The sequence below is a fragment of the Eutrigla gurnardus genome (assembly GCF_963514095.1).
Source record: "Eutrigla gurnardus genome assembly, chromosome: 6".
Classification (NCBI taxonomy): Eukaryota; Metazoa; Chordata; class Actinopteri; order Perciformes; family Triglidae; genus Eutrigla; species Eutrigla gurnardus.
Window position 1 is genome coordinate 27,829,690 of NC_139920.1, and position 12,091 is coordinate 27,841,780.

Consider the following 12,091-nt stretch of genomic DNA (forward strand, 5'->3'; position numbering starts at 1 on the left):
CAGGCCAAAAGGCTCCCCCGTCTTTAACATTTTAACATTGAAACTGACATTTGGAACAAATTTCCATGTCACCCTTTGTATCAATTTCAATCATTTCCATAATGACTTTTCATCTGGCGGCACCCTCAGGTCCATCTTTTAATTCATCTCGTACTGAGGGATAGGGATGACGTTCGTCCTTTGTGTTCAGAGCTTAACAGCATCCGTTTGCATGGTCAACACTGAACCTGCTTAACATCAACATGCTGTTGATTGACATAGTGAGGTGCAGCCTCGCAGTCACACTTCCAACGTTGACTGATGCTTGTGTAGTCTGGAACATTTTGTGTTCTGCCTTCCATGAGGAGGTTTGGAGATATTGTTTTGTCTCCTCCTTGGACCTGACATACAGGTTTCCACCATCACTGGGCTGAAAAAAGAGGCTGATATTTGACTCATTTTCTACCTGAGTGAGGCGGAGACATGTGGTTATTCATGTTTACTGTGTTAATCCACCGTTTGTCACCAGATACTGACTCTCACAGCCGAGAGCGTCCCTCCTTCCTGTCACCTCAGTGCAGCGCCGTTATTGGATCTATGCAACTCTCAGTCCACGGCTTTCAAAACCAAGCAATCTGGGCAAATAAAGTGCCTTTTTTTTGTGTCTTGCGGATCAATAAAGTCAGTGGGGCCCTTTCTATTTTAAACTGCCATAGCAGTCTGAAATAGATCAACTCCAGAGAAACTCATCAGTGGGTTGAAACACAGCAGACAAACAGAGAAGAAGAAGATTAAACCACACAGGTGATCCATGCAGAATCATCTGCTCGGTTGCTTCTTCAAAGAGGAAAGACAAAAGAAAGAAATGGCTCTTTAGGAGAGTGCTTCTTCTTCTTGGCATTAACGGTGTCTGTGGTTGAAAGCTTGGTTTCAAAGAGAGAGAGAAAATAGAGTGAAATCAATTAAAAGGGCTGTTGTTTATCCAGGGGGGGAGGTTAATTCTTAAACCCAGGTTATGTGAGAACATTTGCTGCATAAATATTCCCATGAAGCATCATGATATGGAGCAGCTACTTAACAACCACTGCCTCTGATATGTAAACCAGTAGGTCTCCCAGTGGGTTCTGCTGGGAAACACACAGTTTGATCTTATTGGTCAGCCGCAGCCCGCAGACCTCTATAAAGCGCACCGACGGGCGCTGCGGAGCTGAGACCGTCTGAGTGCGCAGAGCGGCGCCGCGGAGCGCGCACGTTTACCCGGGGAGCAAACACCTGTTACCGGCGGAGAGGACGGACACGAGACGCTTTCCTCGGCTTGGTAAGTGTTTTATTTCTACATTTCTGCACACGGAAGAAGCATGTTGCACCAGACTGCATGGAGACGCAGAGGTTTGGAGTTTTATTTTTAATGTATTTAATTTTTTAAAGCGATTGTTGAATTGAATACTCGTTTGGAACTTTTATTTAACATTTTTCTTCAACTTTTTGTTTAAATTTAAACCTCATAACCTCACATATCTGCTGTTAGAGACGTCATATACATTTAAATGTATGTTTATGGCCCCTTTTCTCTCCGTCTGAGCTTTTATTTTTGTAAAAATATTTGTAAATCCGAAAAATAGAGAGAATAAAATGCACCCAAACGAGGAGGAAGCACGCATAATTGTTTGGTACTTTGGAAATATCAAGATTGTAAAAAAATTAAAAAATAAATAAAAAGTAGGGAAATTAATTGTTATCCATTAACTTTCAATGTAAATCTTTACACCAACGACCAATAAAGCCACTCTGCTATTTAAAATCAAGTATGACTGATATATCTGTTATTGTAGTTGATTTCACATATCTGTTCTTATACTTGATATTGCTGCCTGTTGAGACACGGTGGCTGCTGGTTTCTGGACTAAAATGTCATTTCAGTTTGTAAATGAGCTTCTAAAGACTTTCTGAAGATCCCACAGTAGTGGTGGTGCTCTTTTTAACCAAGTTATGTTGGTGACGTACTTATATAATGTTCTTAACGTACGCATTTTACTTAGTTCACATAGTTATTTGAAGCCATCCACGGTGTTTTTCACCCAAACTCAACCATCTGGTTTTGTTGCGTAAACAAACGCGTAAAGCCGTTTCACAACGTCAGCAATGTGACGTAGAAGTGACGCAAAGCCGAAAATGTGAGTGCTCTACCTGCAGTAAGTCCTGTTTATTCAGAAACCCAGAGGTTTAACAGGTTTTATTTGTATTTTTTCTCAGGTCTTCTGATCATTTTCACCCCTCCCCCCCCCTGTGTGTTATTGCAGACACCTGACTGCACCTCCTCCACACGCCCACGCACCCCACTGTCTGGTGGGACCATGTGGGTTCTGGATAAGATTCGCGGGTCGGTGGAGACCGGCGTGCTCCGTCAGGGGGAGAACGGCGACAAGAAAGGCATTCCCTACAGCAACGTCCTCACCCCGGACAAGATCCCGGACTTCTTCATTCCTCCCAAGCTGGTGAGCGGCCCCCCTGAACCCGAGGTTCCTAATATAAAGCCGACAGAAGCACTGCAGCCCTCGACCTCAGAGCAGACGATCGGCAGCGGGAGGAAGATCAGCGGCCCGAAGAGTCCACGCCTCGTGGCTAAGATCGCAGGAGACACCAAGAACCTGCTGAGAGCAGCAAACCGTCACATCATCCAGATCGAGAGCGCCGACGATGTCGGAGACACCAACGCAGACCCGCAGTCGCAGACGGCGATGTCCCTGCCTTATGTGCCCAAGACTCAAACGCCTTATGGGTTCGCGACCTTGAAGGAAAGCCCCCACACCCGCCGCAAAGAGTCGCTTTTCCACAGCGAGCTGACCAGTCCCATCACCTCCCCGAACACCCAGAGGAAGACCCAGGGGAGACACAGCGAAGGGAGCAACCACCTGAACCCGGCCGACTTCAACACCTCTCACATGAATCCGTACCGCTACTTCAGCGGAGGGGAAAGTGACACCTGCTCCTCGGCCGAGTCCTCCCCCTTCAGCTCTCCCCTGCTCTCCCGCTCCGCCTCCCTGCTCAAGATCTTCACCCACGAGACGCAGGCCAAGGTGGTGAAGGCCAAGCGGACGTTCGCCCGCCACAGCTCCCTCTCCACCGACGAGTGCAGCTCGGCCGAGCCCAGCCCCAACATCCAGCGGCGGCTCCACGTCCCCTCCTTCCACGGCGCCGGGGGGTCAGACCAGGGGCTCCACCGGGAGCACACCATCAACCTCCACAAAGGGGGCACGGTGAGGATCAGCGCCAACTACGACGCCAGCACCTCCCGCCTCCTCATCCGCGTCCTGGTGGCGGAGAGCCTCTACGACAAGCACGTGGACATCAAGAGCATCAACTGCTGCGTGTCGGTCTACCTGAACCCGGGCAAGCTGCAGAAGCAGAGGAGCAACATCATCAAGAACAGCCGCAACCCGGTCTTCAACGAGGACTTCTTCTTCGACTCCATAAGCCCGGTTCAGGTGAAGAACCTGCTGGTGAAGTTCAAGGTGGTCAACAAAGGCACCAGCCTCAAGAGGGATACCCTGCTGGGGGAGCGAGAGGTGCTTCTGACGAAGCTGCTCTCGGCGGTGTAAAGCCTCAGGACCCGGAGGTCAAAGGAGGCAACAGAAACAAACGGACACTGATTGAAACTGAAATTAGAAGTTTGCACTGGTTCCTATTCAAACTTTTTAATCCAATAGGTGAAAAGAGCCCACATTAGAATTTAGGGAGTGGAAGGAAAGAGGGGCTTTCTTCTGAGAAGCTCAGAAATCCTCTTGATGTGTGACGGATGCAGGATGTGTGATGGTCAAGGCTCTCCTGGTTCCTTCTCCCAATAATGAACGCTCATTAAATGAAGCCAGGCTCGGCAGCAACGGATTCATTTGACAGATGAAAGGGGTTTTTTTTTCTCTCTCTCTCTCTGCACACATCTCCCAGCCAACTTCCTCAGTCGCGTCTGGTTCAAAGGTTGGACAACACCTGTGTATCCGGCTGCATCGCTGTCCTCGCCCGCACTCGTGTTTTTAGAAATGATTTTAATGTGATTATGAATCCGCGGCGGCGCAGGATGCGAATCCACATCGGGTACACCGTGTGTTCGGCACAAAAGATGCTTTTGTGATTGGGAGCTTTGAAGCGGCACTACATCCTGATGTGCAAATGACCCTTTGATCCCAGTTGCCATGGCCCACAATCCATCTGGGGAGGGCGAGGAACAAACAGAGCGAGCCACAATAGTCACATTTACATGCACGTTAGAAAATAGAATCGGTCGCTGGCATCTGTTTGTGTCGGTCTAATTACAATCTCATTAATATAAAGATGAACTCCAGTAATAAGTATGCGCCTGCAAGTAAACGATGCCCTGTGGAGTTTTCTAGTATGTAGTGTTTACACTCAGCGTTTCCTACTTAATTGCATTGTGCACTCAATGCATTTCCTTCCCCATTAGACGATGGATTAAATATTTAAACTGCATGCTTTACATCCGTGTTTGCATGATAGCGCCTTCTTTTTGATTGCATTCATTAAGTTTGTCTGTCAGTCGGCAGAACAGTGTGTAACTAAATGAGGACCCACCCTCTCCATCGTTGCTCCACAGCGCTACTAGTGGTAAAACACTGCACAGGGTACCTTTAAAGTTTATTTTTATTTCAACATTTTTTAAAATCTGAAACCTGCTTCTAATGCAAATACATTTTTTTTTTCAAGTGAAGTTAAATAGATTGAATTTGAATGGAATGTAACGTAAAGTTATTTTTCACAGCAACAAAAGCATTCAGTGCCACCGAACCTGTTTGGGCAACAAAACTACTTGGTTAGGTTGAGGAAAAGATTGTTGTCTGGGTTTAAATAAGTACACATGTTTCTGACGTATATGTGGTGTTAGTTACGTAACGAGCGGCATATTTAAGGCGCATAATACGGGAATATTTCGATTGGCTCTCTCTCACCTGAGCCATCGACCAGTGTGCAAATAAGTGTATATTTCTCCTTTAAAATCAAAGTTGACTTTTGGTTTTACATGAGACACAAACGGCAGTCTCCTGGGTGAAAGTCCTGAGTAAAAGGCAGCATTGCATGTTATATAAAAAACATTCAGACGCTCGTTTATTAAAAAATACAAGTTGATTTCTATTAGAAGCAGGATTAAATATTCTTACTTTTTTCACAAATTTGGTTTTAAAACTCACTTATAGACATTCATGCAGTTTACCTGGATTTTAAAGTTTTAATTAGCCACCAGTTTTGTCTTAAAGCCAACACACTGAGCTAAAAGGAAGACATGTTTGCAGGATATAAAAGAATAAATACTTAATTTCTTTCCTGCGGGTGCACCTTCAATAAATCCGGTGCAACTAGGCAACAACAATTAGACAATTAGCTTAAGCCTTTCAGCTTCAGTCCAATCCTTCTTTCTCTAAAGTAGCACCTGAAGGATTGCGTTTTCATTCGTTTTGGTTCATATAGATAGCAGATGTAGATATCAGTGTGACGAGAAACTAAGTCACACTTTATTTTTACGGTGTAACATGTCCATGTAAACAGAATTTAACAGTCAGTTTATGCAACTAGGCTGCTGCCTTAGTCACAGTATTGAAAGTGGAAAAATACTTGTTTGCATGTAAATGTATTAAATGTCTCGTATGAGAATAACAGAGCTCTGGTGGAGAATACCAGTTGCATGCCACAAATATGTCACTGACATACTGGTGTTTGCATGACATGCTCAAAGTTTTATGAAACCCAAAAGCCTTACTGTGTGTATGTGTGTGTGTGTGTGTGTGTGTGTGCGTGTGTGTTTTGATTAGCATGACATTTTGTCCAAAGTTGTTAAATTTCTATGTACGACATCGTATTTTGTAAAATGCTTTGGAAAGGTTTGAACCGTGTGTTGGATTTGTACTGTTTAGAACTACATATATGGACTAGTTTCTACAACCGTCAGCAAAATGCCAATTATGCACCAGCGAGTGAAAAGTGAGAGGCATTTTAATCACATCAGTTTCATCTGTAATGAATCCCGGGAGGACGAGGTAGAAATAAGGAAAACAATGAAAACAATATCACGTTTCTTCTCTCCTCTTTTGAGAAACTACAGAAGACAGAGAAGAAGTCGGAGACATCAGAGTGATGCAAATGTCTTACAAGCAGCTCCAAAGCTTCACTTTAATCCTGAGAGGATTACTCTCCTCCCGTGTTTGTAGCTCACTTGTAGCATCGTTCTTGATATGCTCGATATACGTTATATACAGTGACACTGCTGGTTGGCTTCGTTATGGTGGAAAATCTGTTGTAATTCCTGTTGCTAACATACAGTGCCTGCTCGTAGGGTTATCGTATTTTCTACTCAGACTTCCCCAAATTGTACTCCGTTGGCGTTGTTACTCTTGAACCTTTCTGGGGTTTCTTTTCAGCATGACTGTCATACTTTGTGTCAGTAATGAATTTCTGTGGATTCATGTTGCGCAGTGGTGGGTCGCCTTGTGCTCTGATTCGGTGCAGACACGTGTTTATGATAGTACGCCTGAAATATGGGTTCTGCAAACTGTCCAACTGAGTTTTCTTTTCTTTTTTGAATATAGTTTTGTCTGTTTTATCATGTGGTTAACTATTTAATAGAATAATGCTGGGAGAAAAAACAAAACAATAAACAGTGATCTGACTACTTCTGGCCAGACCTTGTCACAGATTCCTATTCTTCAAATGGTTTTAAAGCTACGCTAATCTCAATAGAGCAACCTTATCCTTAAACATATCTGATAGGAGGTAACATCTGTTACACTTTGGAGCTTTTTTTAAAAAAGTGTTTCTTCTTTCTCTTGCTGCCACAGACTCTCTAAAAGCTGCAGCACATTTGATAAGAGTCACATGTCACTTCCTGCCTGAATGGTTTCAGAAAAGTCACACACACACACACACACACACACACACACACACACACACACACACACACACACACGCACACACACACACACACACACACACACACACACACACACACACACACAAACACACACACACACACACGCACAGATGTAGCCTTGGTGTTTGCTGCAGTAAACATATTAAGATGGAGTACAAATACAAAGTACTGCAAAAGGTAAAAAATCTAGAATCGTACATTTCTGACAAAAATATTAAAACAATACAATCACAATAACGTCAATTTGCCTAAGAACATCCCTTTTTCTGAACAGGATATTTATTGAATTGGTTTGTCCACTTTTATTGCTCTTCTTAGTCTTACCACAATATATCTCTAACAGAAATAAATTCAACAAAGTTAAGAGGTGATAAATCCTGATAAGCCCACTTGACTTCTGTTTTAAATAAGATAAAACGCATGTTAGCCTGATTTCATACACAAACCAAAATGTAACCATAACAAATGATGCTTTTACATTGATGTTCTGTAACCATGGTGACCAGTGGACTGGTCCAGGGCACAGTGACTTAGCAAACTGTTCTTTTCAAGGCATTCTCACATTGTAACAGATGTGGAAATAAAAGAAATCTTGACTCGGTTGGTTACTTTAAACGTTGACCTTTGTTTGATCCATGGAGGAATTACTAGAATTGGCTTTCCTATCATCCCGCCTGCTGGTGGAAATCAGTCCTTGTGTCCCCGCACTCGATAGCTGTTTAATTACATAAGGGGCGGAGAGGCTTGACTGATAACATCTAAAAGGACGATTGAGTAAAGTGTCAGTGCCGGTGTGTGTGAGAGAGGAGTGGTCAGGTGGATGTTGTTAACGGTGACATTTAATTGATTTTTTAAAATTATTATTATTTTAAATATACTGTATATAAGCTGAAGTGTCCCTCAAGTCTTTCTGGCTTGATGGTTCTCGGTGAAACATGAGACTGAAAAGTGCCCGTCCGTTACTTGACACTGAACTCTTATCGTTTCTCTTCACACTTGTATAAACAAATGAAGCTGGTTTCCATGTGCTGTTGCTGTTCTTGTTGTGTGTCTGGCCTGTGCAACAGATACTGACGGCTGTACTCTGGTTATTTACTGTGCTAATGGATGTGAAATGCTTTCATTAAAGGAACATTTTCCCAGCATCCCTGCTTATGTTCTTACTGATTCACAATTCACCGATGCACTTAGATGAGGTGACAATATTTGCATCAAAATAAAAAATCTGATGGGATTAAATGTTCTTTTATGTGTTGCAGAAACATTATCAATTTCAAACACAATGGAATATTTCAAAAATGCATTTTCCCAAAGACAATAAAAGGTTTACATTTGCGAGATACGGTACATCAGCATTTCTCTGTAGAAAATCGTATATTTGTGGGAGAAATATGTTTTAGGTGGAATAATTTCAAATATATTTGTAACAGCAAATGCAAGATTACATGATAGTAAACCAGAAAACAGATGATCATAACGATACAAAAACAATACATGTTTAAATCAAATGAAGAAGACTGATTGTCAAATAAACATAAAATATAGTGTTTTTAAAATGGCACTTTGGCATCACCATTTAAAATGACAAATTTGAAGGGATGATGGAGGAGTCTCTCCTCTGACTTTCACTTGATTTACCACAATAATGCAACATTTCAGTTCTCTCAGACTAACCCCAAATATTGTTAAAGATGTCTTCCCACTTAATATGACATATTCATATTGCAGGCCTCCTGTCCTTCTCAACCTCTGTCCCTCTTCTTATCGTGAACACCAGAGATATTAAACATCTCATCTCCGCCATGCTTTATATAATTAGCAGGGTAAACGTACTGCACCATCAGTGTTAGCCTCAGGGAGGAGTCAGTCTTGAGCTGCCTGTTTGGAGAGGAATCGCGTGGGAGGCAGGAGGAGACAGGAGGCAGGAGCTGTTACACACCAGGGAAACACCAGGAGTAACTGCTGCCAATGTCACATTTCAGAATCAGAACGTAAAGAGAGCGGCATCTTTTTATGGAAACCAGAGCACAAATGTAATGTGTGTAATGTGAAAGTAGTTGCTTTTTAAAATTGAGCTGAAACAAAAAACATAGCTTTAACTCCTTGAGATCACATACCCGGTCATATTGTGCAACAAGTAAAAATGATGGTGAAAAAATGATAAATAATCAGTTTCTTGGAAAAAAACCTAGTATCAACCAATAATATCTTTCATACATTCTTTCGGAAATACAATCTGAAGCTAAAATGCCATTTCAGCTTGACTTTTACCAAATTAACCAAGCCAACATGTTTTAATTAGCTGTAAACAGGAAGCACAGCTGATGCTGATGGGAATGTCTTTGGTTTTCCAGGAATGTATTCATAAACCAAAGTGTGAACGTCTCGGCCAATCATATGCGTCGATGCGTGTCACGTGTTGCAAATAGCTACGCAATGCCCACTGGGAAGCGGGACGAGAGCGAAGGAGCGTAGCTAGCTAGCTAAAGCGCCTGTTAGCCTGGATAATTAGCTGTCAGTAGTTAAGAAACAACCTGCAAATAACGCAAGAAAAGAAGCAAAAGGGACGTTTTCCTTTATCCACAATGATTCGGGGACTTCTATTGTATTTATCCTTTATGTGAGGACCGATAAAAACCCGGTCGTCCTCTACAACTAACGTTAACTCCCGTTAAGTTCCGTTTTAAGTGCGTGTTCCGGTCTGTGTGTTATTGTCAAGTTCAGCTGGAAAACACGGACAGTTACCGGACATGTTCACCGGACTGAACGGCAACGTTTGTCCAACAACCGGGTAAGGAATATTATTTATTATTTTGAGACATGCTGCTAGTTAACGGACACCAAAAACGGTTATTACGTCACGTTAATGGCCGCCGTGTCTGCGGGAAACGCATCTAAAGCAAGAAAAACACTTTGTATTGGAAGAAGAAACTACAGAAATATAGTATCAGGTGCATGTTCGTTTTTTTTCCATAAGTGAGTGAGTCTGTCTGACATTGCAGAACGGTTAAAATGAATTATTACTACGTTACATTTGATTTGTTTAAGCATTCCCCCTTTTTTTTTGTAAAAAGTCAACCGGTTGTAAAACTGGCAGCATCATATCCGGAAACCCTGCACTCTGACCTCAAATTAATCAATTCAACTTTTTGCATTTTTAGTGGTCAAATGAGGTGATTTTTCTCAGTGACCCCAAACAACGCTGCCTGCTATGACTGAACACTTCCACCATGGCTGATCCTCTCTCACACACACACACACACACACACACACACACACACACACACACACACACACACACACACACACACTTTTAGGTTTCCTGTGCCAGCTGCACACGAGACGATGCCACTGCTTATACCCAAGAAAGAAAATGTTTTCCAATATCTCTCATCTGCCGTTGTTCATTCCCCTCCTCTGCCGGATGCCTCTCACAGCTTGTAAATTGATTTATAATGCCGTCTCCTCCCGAGTGTGGGGGGGGGAGACACTGTGGAAACTGGGAGAATGGGTGCGACGTGGCAGCAACAATGAAAACCTATACTCTCCGTAGGGCAAATTTGATTGGGGCAATTTCCATCGCTGGCTTCCTTGGCTTGAGGAAGGGAAGGTTTAGGGCTGTTATTGGCTTTGGGATTGCTATAGCAACCACAGAGCAGAGTGGCTTGCCGAGTGAAGGAATGAGATGAGTGTGTGTGTGTGTGTGTGTAAAGTGGGGTTGAGTATTGCTGTATAAATTGCAATCCAGTATAATTGTAGCACACTGTGTTTTTCCTTTCAGAGTTAACCCTCAAACTAAAATTTAATTTGGTCTGATCTTCAATTAGTGGGCCTCACAACGTTCTCATTGTGTGAGTCCGGTCACATACTCAATGTTTTTTTTCACTTTGTTATTTCTGCCTGCTAGTCATTGGTACGCAACAGATGTTTTACCACTATCCACACCTGAAACTCCACTAATGCAGTTGTTTTGCACTGTAAAAGACCACTTCAACACAGTAGGCATTGGCTTGTCTCACACATACTAATAACTAAGCAGCAGAAAACACTCACGTAAATTACAAGTACCTAAAGATTGTACTTGAATACAGTAGTAGAGAGAGTAAAGGTACTTTCCACCATACACCAGCTTCGTCTTCCTACCAACACTGGTTGTTTTTGATGTTGGCTACCGCATGTGCAGAGAGAAGTATGTGGTCCTTCTGTCAGTTTATCTCCTGAAATGATCGTTCGCCAAATATTGATTGACCATTTACAGCTTAGCAACCGTAACTAGACACATGAAGTCAGTGGAGCTTATGGTGTCAACGCCGCAGGCTTATCAGAAATTGTAGGACCAGCACATCCTCTACAAACTCCCTAGCAGTGTTTGGGGGCAATGGCTTTGTCCGGCTTTTTTTCAAGCACATATTTCATTTTGACATGTCAAAGCAAAACGAGCACAGATGTAATTAATAATGTTAATGATGTTCATGTTTTATTTAGCTGTGCAGCTCCAGGGAAGGGTTGAGTAAGAATATTGCCAGTTGTTGTTGTTGTTTTTTTTAGTGCAAATAATTGTAATTTTATTTTGCTTCTTTAATGGTCTGCCTCTGAAGAACAGGAGCCTCTGAGTCGCTGCTCAGCAGGCAGAGAGATGGGGACGGGGAATAGGGCTGGGTGTCCGATTCACAAGGTCCGGATTCAATTTAATCACCGATTCGATTTAATATCGATTAGGTTAGGGATATTGCTAGGCTTTGCTTTTTGGTCTTCTCTGTCTTCATAGTTTTTGAATCTGAAATGCAACCACACATCTGCGTTAAGCCTTCAGTTTGGTTCACTACTACTAGTCTCTCATGATTTATTAATCAATATCAGAACATTCAAAAGAAGATCTTAAGATTTTAATCAAAAAATCGATTATTTGAACCCAGGCCTAACAGGGAAAATATTGTTTTCAGAGCCAGCATATTTTCACATCTACCTCTGCAGGCTGATCTCACTCAGCTTTGTACTAAAAAGTATGAAAAGTAGAGCACGATATTTTCGTATGATTTCCTACGTATTACACAGAACCGTAGTCACGTAAACGATGCACTTTATGCTGGTAGTTAGAGACCATCGGACCTAAACCTGACCATAACCTTCGGGGGGTTTAGCTAAGGAGGTAGAGAGGGTTAGCCGGCGACCGTAAGA

General features: G+C 42.6%; 1 protein-coding gene across 1 annotated transcript; it reads left to right on the top strand.

Moving 5' to 3' along the window:
• The first annotated feature begins 1,210 nt into the window (after nt 1-1,210).
• Nucleotides 1,211-6,665, top strand: LOC311014831 (C2 calcium-dependent domain-containing protein 4C). Its single transcript, XM_084011671.1, has 2 exons — nt 1,211-1,297; nt 2,280-6,665. The coding sequence occupies exon 2, from the start codon at nt 2,334-2,336 to the stop codon at nt 3,576-3,578; it is 1,245 nt and encodes a 414-aa protein (XP_083867797.1). The 5' UTR covers nt 1,211-1,297; nt 2,280-2,333; the 3' UTR covers nt 3,579-6,665.
• Nucleotides 6,666-12,091: the final 5,426 nt, after the last annotated feature.

Excerpts from the sequence above, each read along its gene's own strand:
- LOC311014831 (XM_084011671.1), top strand. The coding sequence starts at position 2,334 with ATGTGGGTTCTGGATAAGATTCGCGGGTCGGTGGAGACCGGCGTGCTC.